Here is a 23,395-nt window from a genome sequence, read left to right on the forward strand (position 1 = left end):
TTTGTGTTATATTTGCTGAATAACTGCCTGTCCCGCCTTGTCTTCTTTAAGATGGAGAGTCACGGGCATAAACGGACTTCTAGCTGGGGGAGAACCTACTCCTTCAGCAGCGCCATCAGTCGGGGTTTTCTCACTGAGGAGGCGAATAAGGACGTTAAGGCTGGCATCCAGCCCACACTACAGGTCTGCCTCTGTTTTGTTTTGTTTTTTTGTCCTGATAGCACATCATTAACTGTTTGTTAATGTGTCTTCATACACAAATACTTGCAGGTGTTTCTGACCAACTCCTCTAATGTGTTCCTGTTGGAGCCCTGTCAGGATGTACCTAAACTCCTGGAAAACCAGGTTGAGGTGTGCAAGGGTGTTCTCAGCATCTACCGTCATATGATCATGGAGCACACGATGAACACACAGACATGGTCAGTTGGATATTCACATGGAGCACACAAGATTTTCTCTGCGTTATCACAGTGAAGTGTCATTTCCTTTGAATATGCTGTCCGTGTTGTGCAGGGAGCAGATGCTGCAGGTGTTGCTGAGGATCACAGAGGCGGTGATGAAGAGGCCGCGGGAAAACCAAAGAAAAGACAGCTTTGCTGAAAGTTTAGCATCAATCCTCTTCAGGGTGCGTTAGACCTCACATGCTGTGTTAAGATTTATACCATCAGGGGACACAAACAAACAAAAGCTCTCCAATAATAAGCAGAAGAAGAAGAACATGGAAACACGTGTGAGGCGAGATGACTTAGTTACAGGCTAACGCACGTGTCTTTTTTTAAGACCCACCTTGCTTTATTAGACTAATAGTATTGTTTGTAATTCATGTAACCAATGTGCCAGCAATGTATAGTACATGTTTTAAATTTGAAGTTATAAAAGACGCTAGTTTCTATATTAATTAATGATTAATCAACCATTGGTAACTGTTGATTAAGGAAAATGCAAGCAAACTTGCTTCTCTTTTAATTTATAATACAGTGCAATTACTCTGTAATTTAATCTATGTAAATCTATGCAATTTCGTTTATGTGCAACCATAAACATTTGTTGCTCAGGAACATACTGAATATTTACTGTTTGCCTGCTTATCAGTTTATTTATTTATATATTTATTTATCGATCCATCTCTAGGTTATAAAAAAAAAAAAACACCATATTATATTGTATGTAACAATGTGAACCATGTGTTGTCCCAAATTACTAGAGGGTGAAATTTCCTGCATGTAGATGGTGATTGATATGCCGTTGTGTCATCATACATTCAGACCATCATCGTTGCATGGGTGCGAGCCAACCTGTGCGTGTTTATATCCCGGGAGCTATGGGACGAGCTGCTGGCAGTGCTGTCCTCTCTTACCTGCTGGGAGGAGCTGGTGACGGAGTGGGCCAGCATCATGGACTCGCTGACGGCTGTGCTGGCACGCTGCGTTTATGGCCTGGACATGGGCAACCTGCCTCTGGACAAACTCAGCGAACAGAAGGAGAAGAGGCAGAGAGGACGTGGTGAGGGGGGGGGCAGGGGTATTGGAAAGTGGGGCGGCTGCAGTTTGGGTTAAAACATGTTTAAATCTGTCTTGTTTTGTGTTATAAATATTCAAATGTATGAAGCTTTTGGCTTCAGTTTGTGAAAATTCAGATCTATATTTTAGATTAAGCCATATATAATTAGAACAACTTTTGATTTACGTTTCAGAATGAACTTCTTCAACTAGAAAACAGATTTTCATAGATGTGCCACAGCCTTAAAACCGTTACCATTTGAATGGTAGTGTTAGTACTGATCTGTGTAGATGTGTAATGGATTCACTGAGTTGATTAGTTTAATGATGCAAACTTAATGGCCAGTTGTTCACACGGACATGGACGTGTCCTATTAAACAGCTGCTTAGGGCTTACACTTATTCAATTCATTTCTTAGTCACTTGGCAGAACATTTGGAACAATGTGATTATCAGTAATCGATTCACTCAGTATGTCCTGCTGTCTGCCAGGGTGTCGTCTTTATTTAAACTAAAAAAAAGAAATGATCAACATTTAAAGTGTGGCCTTGACAGTGGGTTCATAATCTCAGATATTGACAGAGTTATAGTCAAAAAACATGTTTTAAGTCAGAGAAGTGTTTTGCAGGTCAGTAATGTTTTAATAGCGCTAAACACTCATTTAAATCTGATTAGTATTATTGCAAATGTACAATGTCTCTGCATGTCAGGAGTGATCCAGGACTCCCAGAAGGCAGCAGCTGTGGCTCGCTCCTTCTCTCTGAGCTGGAGGAACCAGGGTGAGCAGGGCGGCTCTGGAGTCCAAGAGCCCATGAGGATTCGCTCGGCCACCACGTCAGGAGCTCCTGGTGTGGAGAAGGCCCGAAACAATGTGCGACAGAAAGCCTCTGGTGAGTACCTGTAAGACAAATGATGACAGTATTGTTGTGTGCCCTGTGTGTTACTAATCCATCAAAGCAGGCCTAAATAAAATACAAAGGGGTGGTTTATATATCCCCTTAAGATGTGTATGCTATTCTATATCCATGCTGTTTTAATCTGCTGGCTTTGTGTGGGCCAACAACACAGTAGCAAAACATCAGACTGTCGTTTTATCAGAGTCATCATGTGAAAGCCTTAAGACAGGTCCATGTGTGCACAAGCCCAGGTGTTGTTGAAAGGCCCAACACCAAAGACAAAGAGACCAGCAGATGGCCCCTTATTGTTTCCTTCATATGTCACCGGCCAATGTCAACATGTTTCCATGTCAGCTTGATTGTGGACACACAGCACAATCCCATGACAGCATGTCAGACGTCCCCTCTGGACACTGATTGTCATTAGCTTAGTGTGTGGACTCTGCAGACACCACTTATCTGATGAGAATGGGGCAGGCTGATTATGAGTTGAGCTGAAAAGCAGTTGTGAAGTAACACGAGCTGCAGTACCTGTCTTAGCTGTCTTCATTTTATCTAAAGTCATAGAGGACAGAGGTGGTCGCTTTTCTTTTTCTGACTTGCAACTAATTATTTCTCATTATGTACATTATGTAAAGAAAACAATTGCTAACAAGGGTTAGTAGGTACACAGTAGTAATAACAATAACAATAATACACAATGTAAATGGAAAAGAAAATAGTTTGAAGAAGTAAAAATAAATAAAAGGATATGGGTTAAAGTGACAGACCCTTCTGACAGATTAATCTGTCGATTATATTCTTGTTTGGCCTAAAAAAATGTTGAAAAATGTTGATCAGTGTTTCCCAGTCCGGAAAATATTCACATTGAAGAAGCTAATAAAAAAAAACAGTCAATCAATTATCAAATTATTTGATGATTATAGTATATATATAGTAATCTTATAATAATCCATCATCCAGTTTATGTACCTTTTTAGTCGTGAGCAAAGATGGACATTAGCCACAGCGGTTTCAAATTCCCGTCCCTTTCTTTGGCCTAATTGGATTTCTCCCACATTGATCTTCAATGGCCCGGCAGTCCTCCTCCCTACTCCTCAAGACACGGCCCACACATCAATTGCTTGGCAGTTTTTGATAGTTTCATTAAGAGTGTATTTAGTACTCATTAATATGCATAAATGGGAAGCAGTGATCTGGCTGTAGCAGGGACAATGTCTCTCTCGCACTTAAATGTATAATTAAATTGTGCTGAAAGCAGAGAAGAGAACATCCCTCTTTCATTGCCCTCTTTGAGATTAACATTGAAGTGCTATCCAGACACAATAGCTGTGCCTCATCATTGACAACTGTGAAAACTTGGCTAAATTTATGCATGCAATTACAAAATAATAATATTGTTGTGACATCTTGTTTTTATAATGAAGAGAAAGACCGGATACTAATTAAGCTTCTACAAGTACGGACCCTGTTAATCCAACTGCTGCAGTGTTTTTTGGGTGCACCAGGTTTTATTTAGAAAGATTTGTTTTTATGTCACAGGATAATATGTTTTGATTGCAAGTAAGATAAAATGTAATTACAGTCAGTGTGTGATTAATTTGGTTTCTTAAATGCAGAATAATAAGTACAGCAGACTATTATTGTAACCCTGGGCTTTTGAGGAGAATAAAAAAGCAGTAATAGTCAAAAGCAGTAACTTGATGACAGACTCACTTGGTGCTGGTTTGAATAATTAATGCTGAGAGATATAGTAAATTAACAGTTTATGTTATGTTAAAGCAGATATTGGTTTCAATCTTTTTCTTGCTGTTAAAATGTCTTCTGGGTTTTTGTTTTTAGTCAAATTTCTTTCATATTCACATTTCAACATCTACTGCAGGTGACTCTGTCCAGGTCAATGATTGACACCTTGGTGCTTTATTTTGTTTGCGCTCTACTGCCCAAAGATGTATTAGTCAGTGGCAACTCCTTTACAGCACTCTGTACTTTACGGTCACTGAATACTGTCTTCTTCCCTTTACCTCTTTTCTCTTTCCGCTGTCTCATTCTTTTTCCTTTTATTTATTGCTCTTCCTTCCCTGATGGAAGCTAAGCGAAGCCAGTCCATCAGCAACTGCGTTCATCTGTACGAGGCTTTGCCCGCTACTAAAAGTGTTCCTATGCTGCTCCACACTGTGAGCTCTTTCTTGCCTGGTATCTCTTCTGGTAACTCTGCTTGCTCTCAGAGACTCTCAGGTAAAGTTTTTTTCTTTCTGAGAGCTGCATGTGTTTGTGTGTTTGTGAATGCCACCCTGTCTTTGCATTCGTCTTGTCATATTCTGTCACTTTTTGTGAAGCAGAGGTTTATGTTTAACCTTGGACATGTCACTGTTGAAGACATTTAGAACAGCCCTGCATTGCGTAGATGTAGTATCTGCATCACTGCTACCTGTGTGTGCATGCCCCATATCTTCCATAATGTCCTCATGAATGTGTCAAACCTTCAGATATATTGTGAATGCACACCCCAGTCTTGTCGCTCACGATTAACTGTGTGCCCTCTTTAATCCTGTCAGATGTGGAGGAATGTCAGCTGTCAGAATGTGGGGGAGAGGAGGAGCTTGGAGCTGGGGACAGCCCCCTGCCACGTAGCAGCAGTACCTCTGACATCACCCAGCAACTGTCTGAAACTTTACCAGGTGAATTTAATCCACTCAACTCTCATTTTTCAATGAAAATAGATGGAAAATTAGACTTTTGCACCTACACTGTGCTTCCACTAAGCATGTTTCACACAGGTGATTGCCTCTGCAATTATTTAATTCAAATGCATTATTAAGATTATTCTGGATGATATGTTATTTTTTAATATTTGATGCATTTAATATTTAGTTTGTACCAAAATGTTATTGTGCACTGTGGCACAAATTAAAATGATCAAATGAAGGGACGTTTTCTTTAATTAATTTTTATTTAAGTTGAATTAAGTACAACCCTTTCCATGCATGCACCTATATTGCTAACCTTTTAAACAGTCATTAACCTATCAATAGTAGAACTATTCCTAAATCCACGTGGTCTAATCCCTATTTTTCCTCCATTGTCTTTGGCCAGATGTTCAAAATGAACCCTCAAAAATGAGTCTTGCCTATCCAGTTACTCTGAAGGATTGAAGCCTTTTAAGATAACACTTTATAATTTCTCCTGTTGCACTTCAGCCCAGAAGAGGGACTACTCCCCAACATCCTGTGGCTCAGATAGCAGGACGTCTGAGGGCAGGAGAGAAAGCACCGAGCCACCAGTGGTGAGGAGAATCATCTTTTACAATACTCTTCATATAAATAACACGTATGTCCTCTTTAATGACTGTTTGTGTGGTTCTAGATCCTCATCCGGCGGAGCAGCAGTGCTGCTGAGACAGAGTGTAATGCTGAGGGACACACAAACTACACAAGGCCCAAGCTCAGAGAGAAAAGTGAGAGTTGATCAGTGTTTCCCTATGATTAAATGTAATGTCTATGTAGGTACTTATTTGTATCCTTCATTCACCTACCCTACCCAGGTGAGAGTATAAGCAGTGAAACATCCAATGGCTACCTTAACGAAGCTGAGGTTACCTGGCATGCCTTCGACGAGGAGGCTGACACTCAGTCCACGCAGTCGGCCCACATGGATGTGACGGCTGACCCCCAGAGTCAGGGGAGTCTGCTGCTCAGTCACAATGAGGCTCTAGCAGGTACTGTGAGCATGTACTCTGAGCATCCAACACCATTTTGGTTGCAGTTAAACGTCATGTTCTACACAAACATACACAACACTTTTTAGAGTCTGAACAGAAGCCTGGAGAGACACAGTTTTCAGTTTTTACTCTGTAATTCTTAAAACAGTTTTTAATTAAATTAAAATAGATTATTAAAGCAGCCTACATTTATTTTTTTATTCATAGAAGACAGGTTGTTGTTTTTATAAAAGCTCTGAATTTCATAGAGCAATCCAACGTAGATGAAATACATTATATGTGTCCAATTCATCTGAGGATTTCATGCCTCCAGTAACCCCACCCATGATGGATTACAATAGCCCTGTGCGGGAAGAGTGGTTTGGTAAGAAAGAGTATCTGCAGTAATGACGCCATATATTACCAAGCAGCCAATAACCTTTAATTGTAATGATTGCAGCCAATTGTTGTTGCACCTCTCCCCTCCCCACCCTTGTCTGTAACCTTTTGTTTGTGTGTTGTCTGACACGGAGATCATCATGGATTTGTCACTCCTCTTTTGTCCCTGTGCTCCCTTCCTGAAGCCCAGTTTTATCCCTTTTCCCTTGTCGTTTTTTTTAGGTCCTGACTGTGCCCTCCCTTCCCCTTCTGCCCCCCCGACCTATCACCACCACCACAACCACTACCCCCAGAACCCCCCAGCGTCACCAGCCCTGCTGGTGCACACAGAGTGCCCGCGGGACTGCCCCCTGGACGACACCATGCATCAGTCTGTCTTGCACATGCCTCACCACTTGGGTACTGCTCTCAAGCTGCTACTCATCGCACAGACCATAGATACCTCATTTACATCTGCTCTCTATTTTCAGCCTTTATCTCCCATCTCTATGTTTACTTTTTTTCATTCTCCCACTTTGCAGATCATAGTTAGTTTCTTAACTACATATATATGTCATTTTGAAATTGGTGATTAAAATAAACCGCCTTAGATCTGCTGCATTCATCTTCCATGTTTGTGTCCCTTCCTGTATTCCCTATCTTTCCTCTGCTCCCCCACTAGGTGGCACTGTCCTCCCACAGTTCAACCTGAATTCTTTTAGATGATGCATGAGACTTATGCCTGTTTCCCAAACATGTTTTAGTGCGGTGATTAGTTTTATAAGACCGATCTTAGCACTTGGACATCTTTGGGAAAATATGCTGGTACTCTGTATTTGGTCAACAACTGCTTTGACAAAAACTGGGAAGGCCTTGAAGTTGTATTGATATTTTACACATTACAAAACTTAAAATGCTTCTATCAAAAATGTTCTGCTGTTGTTGACCGAATCCCATATGCTCAGTGAAATTAAATTGTATGACTTTGTGTTAGGTACCAATTAAAATAATGAATTCTGTCACTCATACCACTCCAAACATTTTCTCTGACTGTGCAGACAGTAGTGAGTGCCTGGCTGATGATGTCAGCATCATTGCTGGTGGTACCCTGACTGGTTGGCATGCTGATTCAGCCTTTGTCCTTTGGAGAAGGATATTGGGTATCCTGGGAGATGTCAACAACATCCGCTGCCCAAAGATCCATGCCAAGGTCTTCTCCTACCTCTACGATCTTTGGCACAAGCTGGCCAAGGTAAGGTGGAGAGGCAAACATTTACATTTACGAAGCATTTCATCTCAAATGAGAATAAAATACATGTGTAGAAGTTTGTTGCCATGGTCAGTAATTTCGCGAACACAGATTTAGATACTTACCATGTGTGCTTACAGATCCGGGACAACCTTGGGATCAGTGTGGACAACCAGTCTTCTCCACCCCAGCCTGCGTTCATCCCTCCACTCCGAATGCTGGCCTCCTGGCTCTTCAGGGTATCAGCACCGCTCTACCTGTGATGGTTACATTATATTCAATATCAAAGTCTTTTAAAATTGAACATGTGTCTCACTCTATGTCATAGGCCACCATGCTGCCAGCAGAATACAAGGCTGGCAAGCTGCAGGCCTACAAGCTGATCTGTGAGATGATGACCAGGCACCAGGATGTGCTCCCCAACAGTGATTTCCTGGTGCACCTCTTCTACATCCTGCATAAAGGCTTCTCCAATGATGACCAGGTAAAGCCAGCAGGTGGCGCATCAGCAAAGTAGCCTGTTGTTCTTCGTTTCAGCACTAGATGGGGCACTAGTCAAACTCATGCAACACCTGTACATGGACCCTTTCTAAACACTGACAAACAGTAGTGGTTAATTTGCTATTTAGTATTTATTATTAGCTTAGATTTTTTTTTTTGACTCAGTGACTCATGTTAATCTGTTAAATGCCTGTCACTGAAGCACTTTGAGTATCAGTACATGATCACATTTGTACAAATCAGGTGATTTTGGGACGAACCCAGGATCAGAATAATAAACCTCAACTGTATTATCACTGGGCTTCTCTTTCACACTTGCCAACCTGTGGTGGGTAATGATGAAGGCGTCGCTGTCTGGCATCCTGCCCCGCTTTTCAGCCGCACCTTTCCTTGTATTTAAATCTGGCCTTGCTCTATTCCTTTAGGATGAAGCTGAGTGGAGATGACTGAATTGTCCCAAAACAAAGGACAGGGATAAAAGTGTGTTAAGGGGGTGTTCAGAATGCCTGAGTGTGTGTGTGTGTTAGTGCACTCCTGGTTTGGTTTCTATTGCACCTTGGCAGTGCGACAAGCTTGTTAGAATGTTTTCCATGTCGTTAAATAATGTTTTGAGCCCCTGCCGCGTATATGTGATTAATTAAGGATTGACGTCTGTCGCGCTCCGCTAGACTGACATGTTGGCCAGGGGCCCAGAGTAGGCTGTCCTGCCTGCCTGCCTGCCTGCCTGCCTGCCTGCGTGTGTGTACGCGAGAGTGTGTGAAGGAGCGGGAGGGGAGCCTGGGGAACGTAGCGTAGAGTAGAGCAATGAGGGGGGCACACTGTGGGACGAGGCAACATTCTCCAGCTTTTGTTGTGGCTCTGTATAATGCGTCAGGGGGCCAGAGCCAGGCTGGCCACTGAAGCATGCTCAAATTGGCCGAAGAAAAGAGTCCTCACGCCACACAATAGAGGACAGCCGCACGCCTGCTTAACATAAGAAAGTGGCTCTTACTATACCCCTCCTCTTTCCTCTTTGCCTTTACCCACAACCCCCACCTCATCCAAAATAGAAAAAAACATACATTTTTCAGACATATATGAAAGTACATTATCTTTTTTTAAAAATGTAATATGCACGTGCACGTTTGCATAATTAGTTAATAAGTATATTTACATTTTGTTATTGTGCTTGTGAAATATTCCTTTTTGCTTTGGTCACTTTGTGGGTGGAATATGTCATTTCCAGCTGACTTGTTAGACAGAGTATTTATTGTTTGTGTTTTACCTTTAAATACCCTAAGATTATTGGCCTTTCTTTCTGTTAAGCAGCCATGTTTTATGGACAGAAAGAGGAATCGCAGGCTAAATCCTCACCGTTATAATTAACTAAGCTCAAAGGAAAATAACTGTCAGTTGGAAGGACAATCCCTCCAGGGGAAATGAGTGCCAAGGTCAGGTCTATTGTCCTGACTGTTTGTCACTCCCTGGTCACTGGTCCCATAAAGGCATGATCATAACACAATAGCAGTAATCTATCTAATAGGCTTTCAGTCTGGACTGCAGTAGTTAGTTGTGTCAGTGTTTTATTTACACTGACATAGCTGCCTATTATTGCACGTGTTCATTTTGCTATGATGAAAGAAAACATGTTTTTTAGAACAGTCTGCAAAGACCAATACGTTGTATAAAGTGTTTCCTCACCTGTGTCTCCAGAGGTATAATTTATGCACGGCAAGAAATAATGTGACAGTTGACCCCAGAGCCACAAACATAACTGCTGATTAAACTTTTCACCTTTATCGTTATGTGGGTGGATTATATTCCTTCCCAACAGCTTGTGAAGGGGGAAAACCCCCACACTCTCACAGTGACGCCCAAGTTCACTAAATTAGATGGAAAGTGATGTAATGCTGAAATGAACCCTGTCACCCCAGGGTTCGGCAGGTGGACAGTGTATGCTTTCCTGGAGATAAGGCCAAATGAAAAGGCCCGAGGTGGCTGTGTTCAGCGTTACGTTAATGCACCTTTTGTTGACGCGGGGGCCATTCGTACCGCCACCAGAGCCACATGCAGAGACGAATTCCCATTTCTATACACACACGCACACAAACACCTCAAATCAGGGTTCCCTCTACTTACACATACAATAGAAAAACACTTTGCATTCTACATTTGTGGCTTTCTCTAAAATGCTCTTTTCAGGCAATCAAACAACAGTTTGGTACATGCTAATTACCTCTGTCTGCACTGCCCATTATGTTTCAGAGGTCAATTACCAACAAAATGAGGGTAAAATAGACCCTCAATCCTGAAGCTCTTCCCACCAATTTTCCGCACGCACATCATGTTGGTTTAACTTCCTGTTTATTTCCTCGGCGCGTACATTGGATTTCTCCTTTGTTCGTGTGCATTCCTTATTTACCAAACCTTCAGGTGATGGATGTCACAGATAAGTGTGGAGTGTGCGTCTGTGTAAATTGTGTGCTTGCGTGTTTGTGAAGTTGCCCCGCAGTTCAGCTACAAACGGGCTGATGTTTGAACTGCACGATTTGCACAAGTTTATGGACAAGGCGGCAGGTGTTTCTAGCGTGGACCTTGCCTTAGTACACATATATTCACACCCATGCCTCAGATAGAAGTGAGAACAGTCTTTTTTTTGTTGCTGTGTTTGTATTTGTCTGTTGCTTTTTTTATATATAAAAAAAAAACAACTAACCTTTTTGCATTGTGATCTAAATATAACATTTTTGTTAAAAGCGCTCCATGGTATTACAGTGTACATACTTGAGCAGTTTGTGTAGAGCCCTCTGCAGTACAGCATATGTCAATGTTGAAAGAGCACCCATCTGCCACTGAGCCGCCTGTACCTCAGCAAAACAATACCTTGTCTCTGGCTTTAATTACAGGTTTGCCTGTGTGTGTATTTACATGTGACTCATGAAAGTTGAGGTCTTTTGTTCTCCCTCTTATCCATCTGCTGTTCCTCGCTCTCTCTCCCTCTCTCTCTCCCCCTCTCTCCCTCTCTCTCTCTCTCTCTCCTGTCTTTTCTCTCCACTCAGTTTTTTCTGTGCTTTGGTGACATGCACTGTTGAGTGCTGTACTCTCCTCAACACACTTAGCGTGCTTAGCTTACCTGTTGGAGGGAAAAGCTTTTTCCCTGCTACCTTATTACTCCCTCCTTACCCATAGTAAATGCAAAAAATACCACTCACCATTAAGACACTACACTGGAAGTTATTGAGTTTTGGTCAGTGTAGGCGATGCTTTATTCTTATATTCAGCTTAAATCAAACAGTTTGAATGTAAAATGCATAGCCTCCTGTTAAATCCTGCTTTATTCATATTTTTCTGTGTTTACTCTTGTCATCAGGATGTTTTGAACACTATCATCCGCTCCTGCTCCCCACGATTCTTCTTTCTCGGCCTGCCTGGCTTCACCATGCTAGTCGGAGATTACATCACTGCGGCTGCCTGCGTTCTCAGCTCAGTTTCCCCAGAGGTACAACAATTCTTTACCCACACGTTATCATATGAATCAGGTTGTTAATGAATTACTGTTTGCTGCACTAAAATCGAAAGAAAATTAATATCACTTTCTTTTTTTAAACAATAATATAATCATAAAATACGTTCACTGTTCAATTTAAACGGGGACATGTATATATGTTCTTATTTATTACCTTGGTTACCAGATCATCTCATCTCTCCCAGCATAGATTCATTGTCTGTACAGGACTCATCAGGTGCATTGACGTGTACAATCTGATACAGACCTGCATCCATCAGGCATTTAATTAGTCATTTTGTTGTCCAACGCCTACCACATGTGGCAAGAGATTCTGCTTGAACAAAAACAGAATCATGAATAAAGTCCAGTCCTTTTCCCCTGGATAGTGAGCTTCCCATTCCCTGGAAGTGGGTTGTATTCACTTGGCTGCAGAGACTTAATGATCACATTAGTATTATCATTATTATTTTTCCCTTATCATCTCAATCAGGTTCCGAGAATGGAGGCTCAAGCTGCTCTGGGCTCTCTGGTGTGTTTCCCCAACCTTTACCTCCAGATTCCTGTACTTCAACATGTGTCTGGCTCTGAGGAGATTATTGTTGGCAAGGAGGATATTAAGGTAAACAGTCAACATGTGCTACTTTGAGATAACAAAAAAAACAGCATAACCCAGTGTTGGTGAATTTAAATATGTATCAACATTAAGTAAAATGAATGGAAAATTCTGTCATTTAGGATTATCTGATCAACATCCTGCTTGAAATGGCAACAAAGGAACACATGGAAGGAGCCAGGTATGATATGCAATAGTAGAATTTCTTTTTTTTCTCCCATGTAATTTGCAACATTTTCATAAACCGTATCATTTCAGGTGCATCGCAGTGTGCAGTTTGGGCCTGTGGGTGTGTGAAGAGCTAATGCAAAACAACATACACCACCAGGTTAAAGATGCCATCAATGTCTTGGGAGTAACACTAAAGGTCAGTGTCATACTGCCTAAGGCTACATCTGTACCATTACATTTAAAAACTTTTAGATGTGCTTCCAGATGAATATTGTATCTCCATGTCAGAAGTTATCTGCATCAAGATCAATGCACCTAAAAATTTATATTATGTGACCAATAAGTCGAGTGAATTTAGGGTTAGGCAGTAAGTCACAGACAATGACATGAAAAGATAAATAAATAGCATGGCGCGTATTATCGGGTGTAGAAATCTAACGTGGGTGTAAAACCCGTGTCGACCACGCTTTAAGTAGTACAATGCTTTAACCACTAAGCAATCTCATTGAAGCTACTTGATGATGACACACGCAAGGTACCAGATTTCTGTTATTAATACCGCCTATTTTTAAAAAAACAACAACCTATGAGTCGTAATTCCTGCATACGACACACAGTTATGTTTCGTTGGAGGACAGTCTCGGTGTGACCATTCTGGTATAGTGGCCATCCACATGCTTGTCAAAGAAGTTAATTATCTCTAATGAGAAGCATCTATTGTTGTTTTTTGTCCGCAATAGATTAGTTAAGTTGCGGCTGATAAGCACCGATCAGGAAGTGAATGTAGGTCACTGCATGACCGTGTTCTTGTCAAATGAAAAAATGAAAATGGACCCCGCAGAGTTTTTAAACTTCTCTGTTTTGGTGGCTCTAAAACGCTGGGGTAACGTGGACGACAGGCCTACCCGGAGCAGAGTTTATGCATTTTTAAATGAAAATGGAAAATGTTTATACATTATATTTTTCTAAAAATAACAATACTCTTGCCGACTATCTTTAAACAATCGAGACAGGAAGGTTGCATTTCATCAGTCTTTTTTTGTTTTTACCATAGAAATGGAAATGATAGTTATATATGATAACAAAAGGACTGCGAAACAATGTCTGCCCACTGAGTAGAGGAAAAGTATGAGAAGAAAACATCCAGTGATGTGACTCATTGGTATATTGTGACAGAGCCCTGCATTACCTGAGTGAAGAGATGGACTGTTTTTTTTCTCATGGAAAGGATTTGGGGCGGTGGCGTAATTTCCAGGCGGCTCGCTCACAGTAGATGTGGGCCAATTTAAGCACCTACATCTCCCAGCTTCCGGCTCGAGCTACCCACCACCTACCCCCCTTTCTCTAATGGAGCAGTAATCACTCCCCTGTACAACTTGACACACAGCCTCAGCCAGCTCCAAAATAGAGGGTATATGCTGGGTGGGGGATCTAGGGGGAAGAGTGGCACTGAGAGTCTCTTTTCTAAAAGCAGGTGCTGAACTCTCAGGGCCCCTTTTTGTGTTTGGCCATTTCTGCACTCCCCACATTGTCTGCCCTTGTTACATGTTGAGAGGCATTCAGCTGGAAGAAATGGGAAATTCTATTTCCCCACAAAGAATTTCAAATCACAGAAGAAATCAACATTTGAAAGAAAATTGTCACTGCCTCAATTCTTTACTCCAATGAGTCTGGAGAAAATGAGCCGTGGCTTGAAGTGGAAATGAAATTATGCTGATTATCTGCACAGTATGTGAAAAGCTGAATTTAAGGCAAATCACAGAGAATTCTAACACAGTCAGGCTATGCCTAAACTCCATTTTTTCTTTTTCTTCTAATCTCCAACCATCAATGTCCCCCTCTTATTGGGACTCAGGTATTAAGGTGACCCAAATCCAGCAGGGGAACATGTCAAATAAATTATCCTTGTGAATTAGTGTGACTCTCCGGCAAGTATGAAATACAATAACTTACAAATCTTAAAACTGAGAAGTAATAAAAGTTTTGCTTCATGAACAGACAACAAAGTCACTATGTTCTGGCCATTAAGAGCAGCAATGCAGCAATCATTTTACCAGGTGTTTATTGAAGGGAGGAGTTTATACATACTGCTCCATTTGTATTTTGATTAATTTATGCAGAATAGTAGTAGAGGAATTCACATACCATGAGGAAACAGAAAGTTCAACAGATTGTCAGCAGTTGTGTCACGTTATTTTTTTAACTTTGTTATGACCTTGGGTCGCCTGTACGTGCAGGCATGGTTACATCAGAATAAACAGAAAAAAGAACTGTATCTGCTTCTGAGCTTTACATTTCTGGAAGAACCACTCCATATATAAAAGTTCCACGTAACTGTTTGTTTTGGGCTTGTTATCTGCATTTTTTTGTGTTTTTGTTCCTTACTGTATGATAAGCCGAGTTCCCTCCATTGTTAAGAAGATGCCGTCCTGTTCTCTTGTTTGTTTGTGCAGTTCGGAAACAAAGCAGTAGCTCAGGTAGCCTGTGACGTGTTTCAGCTGCTTATTTCTCACTGGGAACATCTCAAGAGGTTGGAGTCCACTCTGCCGAAAAAAATAATCGAGGTAACATTCACACACGAGCACATATGTTTCCAACCGCCATTAGTGGCCTTTTTAAAGAATGCCTCATCTGTTAGAAGAGAAATTCATGTCAAGTCACTTAAAGTTATCTTAGTGTTACTCATGCATATGCATACACTTCATCCTGTGGCATCACATCCATTTGAGCACAAAGCCCTGACTCAGCTGATGAATAGGAGTGTGTCATCCAATTATCTTTCTCCTTGTTTTCTCCCAATACAGATCTTTGTGGCCACAATAGCCTTTTTGTTGCCGAGTGCAGAGCACTCAACAGTGGAAGCAGACAAAAAGGTACATGTTGGAAAGGAGGCGACATGAAATGGCTGAGATCTGAAGGCCCTTGATCTATCATGTTGGAATGGTGCATTTGCAGAGGAATGTATCAACTGAAGTGCTTTGTTCTTTCCACTCCTTTTTACCTCTTTCTATCCCTCTGGCTCTCATCTGTTGTTTCTCTGAAGCAATCCCGCACTCCCTTTTTTTTTTTACTGTATTAATATTAATTTTTGTTTTGATGTTTTTTAACCCAACTGATAAAAGTACCTCTCTCTACGTCCTCACCTCCTCAGTTGATGGTTTCACTGCTGCTTTGCCTGTTGGATTGGTGCATGGCCGTGCCCCTGAGTCTCTTGCTGGAACCCGTCACCATGCCTTCAGTGGAGGACAACACATCCCTCAAGGCCCCACTGCTGGACTACATCTACAGGGTGGGTAGCCTCAACGTGTAGCTGAGAGTTTCAGCTACCACAAACAAACTTGAAAAGAAGCCAACCCCCTTTTATCACAGCTGTGTAATATCCAATGAAATATACATAAGCGTTTGCCCAGAGATACAACTTTAGCTTTGACATCTCCACCCCCTCCTCACCACATGGGCTTGTCCCTTTAATTAGACTCACCTCTAATGTGACCTCATGGCTACGGCTCATTGAACTTTATTGCGGCAGCAATGAAGACCGCCAAAGTCGATGCGTGCGGTTGACATTTCACATACAGTATGTATGAATTGCTCGATAATATTTGAGGCATGTGTGTACTACCATTTGTTTTTAACTGGGCATAATATTTTGTATTCAATCTATTTCTCTTTATATGTCCCTTTAACCCTTTATTTTATGGCCTGACCCTGAGGACGAGGGCCAAGCTTTAGGCGCAAATGAATGAGGTATTATTCATCTCCTCCTGTCTGGGCAGATGCGGTCAACGGCAGATCTTTGTAAGGATGTCACCCCTGATAAGAAATGGTCCAATTATTCAAACAGGACCCTTTGTCCACTTGATAAGCTCAGGCTATAAATGCTTGTTCTGGAGATTTGAATGGAATATGTCTTAATATGAGAGCGACTGCAGCTGCTATGAATGCAAAGACAATTAGGCATGATTGGTTGCCTATCAGCACACAAAAGGCAGAGGCCTCTGGATTTCATTTGAAATTATATATTAAGCAAGGCATTACAAGGTTTGACAATAATAATGTAATATCGTAACTATGATCTATATTTTTCCAGGAACACTTAATGGTGAATTATTTTCCATAGCAAGTAGAAAAGAGCTGCTCCTAGATACAAAACGCCATGCTTTTATTCCACCTCTGAACACTGACGCGGTAGCTGAGTGTCTATTTGTTTTCCATGCTTCACCCTTTAATTACATTTGTATTTCTTTTTTAAAGAAGCTGGTATCTTCTAATCCATTCAACACAACCACAACATATACACACAATCTAATTATAATGATATGGAGAAATGTTTTCAGTGACTAAAAGCAAGCAAATCACTGTAAGGAGTATAATTGCACTCGACCTCATTGGTTTGCTCTCTTTGGCTACCTTTGCACTACCGTTTGTTTTGTGTGTGTGTCTGTGTTGCCTTTTTAATAATTTTATTAATGTGTGTACATAGGTGTACTCAATACATGTCCCTCTATCTACGGTACGCTTGTTTCACTATGTGTATTCTTCCTGGAACTGTTGCTATGCTAAGTGCAGTCACTTAGTTGTCAAGCACAGCCGTGGGTTTTCCCCCCTCCCTTCCCGTGTCTCCACCTCTCCGCAGAGGAAGCTCTTTGGGGCTTTGGTGTAGCAGCTGTTTGGTTCAGGTCTTTTCAGAATCACACTTCCAATCCCTCCCCCACGAAGCCAGAGGTCTGCTCACTAGAATCATCCACATACTGTCTACATTGCCCCACACAATACTGTTTCAGATGGCAAAGCCCAGCCTGCCTCTCCGAGCGTTCTCTCAGCCAAGTGTGAGCGTATGTGTGTGCTGAATGGGATTAGCCTGTGCAGGGCTTTACCCAAGTTGCTCAACTCTGAATGAGAGGCCCCCCTCATTTACATACATTAGGCATATGTTTTACCCGCTCGTGTGGAGCACCCTACCTCCACTCAGATTATACAGTATACAGGTGTGTTTGAGTTTGTGTGCTTGTGCGTGTGTGGCTGAGCATGCATGTCTGTGGTGAGAGCTGAGCTCAAGGATAAAGTCTTAATTAAATCAAACAGTGTAAACCTGTCCAATGGCTGTAATCAACTGCCCCAGTGCGCCTTATCTAGCCCTGCCAACGGATGCTCTGCCATCTGTTATGTAGATCGATACACTCACACATCACAGGAGAAATGGATTAGTGGCAATGAAGACCCTCTTTTCTCTCCCTCGCTCCCTCCTTTCCACCACTGCCTTATGATGTAAATGGAGCATATATGCCTCTTTCCTATACTCCTGGATCATGTCAGTGTCAAACAGGCCTTCTGGAGTGTCACTGTGCATTGTCTCGCCAGACACCATCACTCCTAATAGGGAAGTGTCTTTATACATCACAGTTTCAGTTTAATCATCAAAGTGTAGAATCAGTAGCCAGACACACTTTATCTGGACACAGTGACTAAGTGGTCCCAATGTTTTCTCCTGTTCCTCAGGTGCTGCACTGCTGTGTATCTGGGTCCAACCTGCACACCCAACAGAGCCACTACCTCCTCAGTCTGTCAGACTTGTCCAGTGACTATGACCTCATGTTGGGTCAGGTGAAGAGCTGTGAGCCACCGCCCACACAGCCGACCACTACTGACTTTGGCAACTTGCTCACTGTTGCTGAAGGTAAAGACACAAACAGCATTCCAACACTGTCATCCTGAAGCCCCCTCTTTAATATCTGTTCTGTGTAAGAGTGCAAAAATGATGATGATGTTGCAGTATAATGGAGTACAACTACTACTATTATTACACTACTCCATTCCATCTCCCTCCAGTACATCTTATAGACTGTAGATGTATATATTTGCCCCCTAAAGAAACAACCAAACTCAAAGTAAACCATCCATTTGGAGCCTGTCCATTAAACATCAATATCTCATTAAAAGTATGAAAAGGAAATCAACCATCACAGGGAATGGAATGTTCGCATTAGTGCTCAGCACTAGAGAAGAGACCCATTATGGGGTTTTGATAAAAATGTGATTTTTTTTTTTCTCTTCTTTTTTGTGACCTTGTAATTCCATTAGGCCGTGTATTCCCCACTCTCTCACTCTCTCTCTCTCATGTCCTCAACTTCTGAAAAGTCCTTAAAGCCCAAAAACACGGTGCATATGTCCACTGGAACAGTCTAAGAATTAGACACTAGGTTTTTGCCTGATAAAATTTCACCCCACCTCTGCTTTTTGTTGCACTGCTGCTAGAAATAACAAAACACTATTAAAAGGGCAAACCAAAGCATGTCAGCCTAGTTATATTTATGCCCCGCACCTCATATTGATCAAGTCACATCAAAGGGCCAGCACATCTCTAATGCAGCTTGGCCTGCTTTCTAAAGAGCTTTCTCCACTTTGATGGGGGATGATGGTATTGATAGCATTGTCACAATGCAAGAGTACATCTTCTTGTTTTTTTTTCCCCACATCACTGCAGAATAAAGCATGGCATGTCTTTCTCTGGGGAGTAAAAACCTGTGCATTTACATAAATGCAATTCACTAAGTAGATTTCTATTCAGCAGCCTTTAAAGACGGTGGTTCTCATTAGCACTCGGCCAGTTGCAATGCTTGTCCATTGTAAGAAGACTCAATGGGCTTTTCAAAGTTGTCTCTTATGATTAGATGCTACCTACTTAGAGGTGTGCTGGCCAGGCTATTGTGAGCAATGAATAACGTGCTCCTGTTGGTAATCATTAATGAGATTTGGCTTTGTGTAAAAAAAGAGCTAACAGAGATGATAGCATGTCTGCACACAAATACGGGGCTTTTAAAATTGGGTCGACAAAGTCTGTGTTGGATGTACTGTATTATTAAAGGTACCACATGCAACGTTATCGTGAACCCATCAGTAACTTTAACCATTCATTCCATTTTACACTTTACCTGTGTATTTTTCTTTAGACGTGTTCTCAGTTTTTTTCCTATCTTTCTGTCCTTGTTCTTCTTTCAGAAAAGCGACGGCGGAACATGGAACTGATACCTCTCACAGCACGCATGGTAATGACACACCTGGTGAACCATCTGGGCCATCATCCGCTGAGCGGTGGCCCGGCCCTTCTCCACAGCCTAGTGAGCGAAAACCACGACAACCCTTACGTGGAGTCGTCCGAGTTGTCCTCTGAGGTATTCAAAAGCCCCAACCTGCAGCTCTTTGTTTTCAATGATAGCACACTGGTGTCCTACCTGCAGATCCCTGCTGAAACACCCACCGTCGGCCAGCCCCCCCACACTTCTTCCCAAGTGCGAGTTATCGTCCGGGACATTTCTGGCAAATACTCGTGGGATGGTTCAATCCTCTACTGCACGACCCAAGAAGATTCTGTTGACGTGGGAGTTTTTAGTGCAGTTGACCGCCCTCTTTTTACCACCACCGTCACTCACAGCAGAAACCAGACCTGCTCTCCCTCTAAGGCACTGCATCGAAGCAAACACGGTTCATTCTCGGACACGGTCTCCGATTGTGAGGTGGAAGAAGTCGATGTTCTCGACAAACTGCTGGAGAACCTGGGCCTCAGCAGTCCAGAATGTCTGCCCCAACCACAACTTAAACTCAACCAGCCAGCGCTCTCGCCACATGGCATGAACATGGAGCAGGAGAGCGCGATTGTGGAGGCCATTCTCCGTCAGACTCAGCAGGAGGAGGAGCAGGTGAGGCACTGGGATGCTGATGTTAGCTTTCGAGCTGCCTGCCAGAGAGAACCCTCCCATCAGGAACCAAAAGCTCCTTTCTACTTCTGCCGGCTGCTACTTAATGACCTCGGCATGAACTCTTGGGACCGCAGGTAAATTCCGGAATTGGCTACAGTCATTTGTCTTCTATGGATTATTGTGTAGTTCTTCATCATTGAAATAATGATGATGTATATGTATGGTGGCACACCATTTTCCCTGCTATGGCCAAATAGATTCTTCTTTTTATCATTTCTTACTGCATCCTATCCTTTTTTTTTAACTTGCATCTTAAATGTGGCCAGTCAGAAAGGAAAGAACCACAACTATGTTGACAATAATCCTCTGCAGTTTATTAATATCTTGCTACCTACTTTTTTTTACTTCAGGGTTGTTCAGCTGTTTGCTTGTTACTGAAGGAAAGAGAGATTTGAGATAAAAGCACACTGCAGTGTCTTAATCTCCTCTCCACAGGTTATAAATGTCCAGCTGCTTTCGTTAAAGTCTATCATACAGTGCCACATCGTTGCAACGCTTCCTGTAAATTAAAAGGTTACACCTCTTAATGGTGATGGTGCAAAATCCACTCAGCTTGTCGGAGATTGATGTTTGCACCTGCACCCTTTTTGCCTTTGGTAATCTTGATTGCAAAGTAAAACTCACATTGTTGAGTGTTTTTATTTGGATGTAGAATAATAAAATGGAAATGTCATCTAACCAAGACTGTCTTTCCCAAACAGGAAAAGTTTCCACCTGCTTAAGAAAAATTCAAAGCTCTTAAGAGAACTGAAGAACTTGGATTCAAGGCAGTGGTAAAACTTTTTTGAATGTTGAATCACAAATTTGATTTCAGAATTTTCCTTGTAGACACTGAATACTAATGAAAACATGTAATTGTTTATATTATAGTCCCCACTCTTCATCTGTTACCTCAGTCTGGTTATAAGACATCAAAGTATTCCAAATATTGTTAATGACAGAAGCTTGTTTCTGGTTTTATTCAACTATTTAATTTAAACACTTTAGTTTGATAAGCAAGTTGTAGTGTTTTGAGTCATGGGAATTAAACTTCAAGTGGCTGAGAAGTAGTTTGCATGTAAAATTGGTCCTTGTGGTGTTGTTATTTTAATACTATCTAACATGTATTTTATTCTGTAGTCGCGAGACGCACAAGATTGCTGTATTCTACATTGGAGAGGGACAAGAGGACAAGTGCTCCATCTTGTCAAACAGCGCAGGCAGCCAGGCCTATGAAGACTTTGTATCTGGACTGGGATGGGAGGTGGAGACAGTCATGCATTCATATAACCACACCAGATCCTCAGATATAACATAAATATGCTTACACACGTGTAAAGGCACACCCAGTTGTAACTTAACTGTTCATCAATCCCCTAGGTGGACCTGGCTACACACTGTGGTTTTATGGGAGGCCTTCAGAGAAATGGCAGCACAGGTGTAACGGCTCCTTATTACGCTACCTCCACGGTGGAAGCCATCTTCCATGTCTCCACACGTATGCCATCTGATTCTGATGATTGCCATACAAAAAAGGTAAAATGATGACCTGTTTATGTTTATTTTCAACCTGTGGTATTATCATCGTCTTTTTTAGTTAATGGCCTTTAGATTATTATCGCCTGTGCTGTATGCATTTCACTGGTCAAATGTAGAGACATTGTCAACAAAATACTCTTCCCATTTGATGCAGTGAAATGGCTACACAGTCCTTTCTGCCCATAGCAATATGTTGTTGTAGCCTTCAGCGCAGTGTTAAGCTGTGATCAGGAGGTGTGACTCCAGAGTGCGGGCATTGATTAGTGACCCTGTCCAGGCAGGCCTGAGGAGTAGAGAGTAAAAGGCGCATGAGTGAAGAGAGGGCATGTGCCGCTGCAGTAATGACTGTGATTCAGCTAGCCCCTGCCCCCCTCCCCGTGTGCTGTGACCAGGGCCTGGAATCAGCCATTAGCTCTCCCTGCTAGGGCAGGCGCCGGCCGGATGCCGGCAGGATCCTTTTATCCAATTCCTGCTGCCGCCACAGGAGCGATCGATTGGGTTCTGACATGGGATTCTGAGCTGCAGTGCAGCAGTAGCAGTTAGCACAAAGAAATGAGCCACAAGGCCCCTGCCCGTGCTGCCAATCTTCTCATACAGTAACCTGCTGAGAAGGGAAATTAATCAGGCTCTCCTCATATCCAGCCCCTTCCAGTCCTCCACAGACCAACCCCCACTTTTTTTCGCTAATAACCCCCTGCTCATTCTAAACCCATCCTGAACTTGTGCTTAGTGATTGCAAAAATTAGTGACACTGAGTAAAGATTTTTAACTTTGGCTGGCCAGAGTGAGGCGCTGGTGGGGTGGCCATGCCCATAGCGGCGTGTGCTACCCCTACAGTTCCATTCATTTCACTTTGGAACTTCTGTAATTGCCTATGCTCACCTTGCACAGTTCTCCACACCAGCCACAGGCTCAGCAGAAATTGGCAGGCTGGCTGCATGCACAGATGCTTCAGAAAAAGATGGGAGGGCAGGTGGGGGCAAAGAGAAGGGGAGAGGTATGAAGAATTGGAATGAGAAACTGGCTTTGTCTGTCCTCAAGTAGGATGTTTACCTGTCAATTTAAAAATAACACTTTTAGTCCAACAGTCACCCACTTTACTGCCTCTGACCCTCAGAGGCATACTGTGGGCGAGCTCTCAGTGGGCAGATTGCTTGTTTGAAAATGTAGGTAAAAAAGAACAGCTAAACCAAAAACGAAAAGAGGCAAACCCATGAATTCCTCAATCCAATTGTGGCTTTTCGGGCAGTGCAAGCTGCAGCAGTAGCAGCTGGTTTCAGTAATGCAGTTATAGAAATGACCTGCAGGGTTGGGGTCAGGCCATGCAGTGTGTTTGTGTGTGTGTGTGTGTGTGTGTGTGTGTGTGTGTGTGAGGGAGAAATGTGTGCTTTAGTTATCATGCCCAACCCCAGGCACTGCAGCTTAGCCGTGCTGTGGCAGGCTGTTTGTAGAAGGAGCCTCTTGTTTTCTGGGGTCCTCTGGTTTGCTGTCTCCATGTGTCTGACGCCTAATTCTCTGGGTGGAAGGTCAAAGAGGGCTAATTGAACAAGAGTCTTTGACTCGAGTCACATTTTATCAAAGACGTCTCAAACATTTGGATGTGATTAAAGAGGGAATAAATGGAGT

General features: G+C 42.3%; 1 protein-coding gene across 6 annotated transcripts in view; it reads left to right on the forward strand.

Annotated features, from left to right (window-relative positions):
* ralgapa2 (Ral GTPase activating protein catalytic subunit alpha 2) overlaps window positions 1-23,395 on the forward strand; it is an 80,796-nt gene that overhangs the window by 26,230 nt on the left and 31,171 nt on the right. For 3 of the 6 annotated variants that reach the window (XM_044046978.1, XM_044046982.1, XM_044046979.1), the window contains exons 12-37: window positions 52-183; window positions 271-419; window positions 514-625; window positions 1,266-1,503; window positions 2,210-2,389; window positions 4,487-4,633; window positions 4,954-5,076; window positions 5,596-5,681; window positions 5,762-5,852; window positions 5,940-6,113; window positions 6,717-6,893; window positions 7,532-7,725; window positions 7,863-7,961; window positions 8,051-8,206; window positions 11,573-11,701; window positions 12,201-12,329; window positions 12,446-12,504; window positions 12,582-12,690; window positions 14,948-15,058; window positions 15,299-15,367; window positions 15,646-15,783; window positions 17,994-18,171; window positions 19,494-20,325; window positions 20,953-21,024; window positions 21,371-21,494; window positions 21,611-21,766. In XM_044046978.1, the coding sequence (XP_043902913.1) occupies window positions 52-183; window positions 271-419; window positions 514-625; window positions 1,266-1,503; window positions 2,210-2,389; window positions 4,487-4,633; window positions 4,954-5,076; window positions 5,596-5,681; window positions 5,762-5,852; window positions 5,940-6,113; window positions 6,717-6,893; window positions 7,532-7,725; window positions 7,863-7,961; window positions 8,051-8,206; window positions 11,573-11,701; window positions 12,201-12,329; window positions 12,446-12,504; window positions 12,582-12,690; window positions 14,948-15,058; window positions 15,299-15,367; window positions 15,646-15,783; window positions 17,994-18,171; window positions 19,494-20,325; window positions 20,953-21,024; window positions 21,371-21,494; window positions 21,611-21,766 (4,164 nt within the window). The remainder of the gene's footprint in view (window positions 1-51; window positions 184-270; window positions 420-513; window positions 626-1,265; window positions 1,504-2,209; window positions 2,390-4,486; window positions 4,634-4,953; window positions 5,077-5,595; window positions 5,682-5,761; window positions 5,853-5,939; window positions 6,114-6,716; window positions 6,894-7,531; window positions 7,726-7,862; window positions 7,962-8,050; window positions 8,207-11,572; window positions 11,702-12,200; window positions 12,330-12,445; window positions 12,505-12,581; window positions 12,691-14,947; window positions 15,059-15,298; window positions 15,368-15,645; window positions 15,784-17,993; window positions 18,172-19,493; window positions 20,326-20,952; window positions 21,025-21,370; window positions 21,495-21,610; window positions 21,767-23,395) is intronic. The other 3 variants (XM_044046983.1, XM_044046981.1, XM_044046980.1) reach the window with 3 other exon arrangements.

Source organism: Solea senegalensis, linkage group LG16, assembly GCF_019176455.1.
Source record: "Solea senegalensis isolate Sse05_10M linkage group LG16, IFAPA_SoseM_1, whole genome shotgun sequence".
NCBI lineage: Eukaryota > Metazoa > Chordata > Actinopteri > Pleuronectiformes > Soleidae > Solea > Solea senegalensis.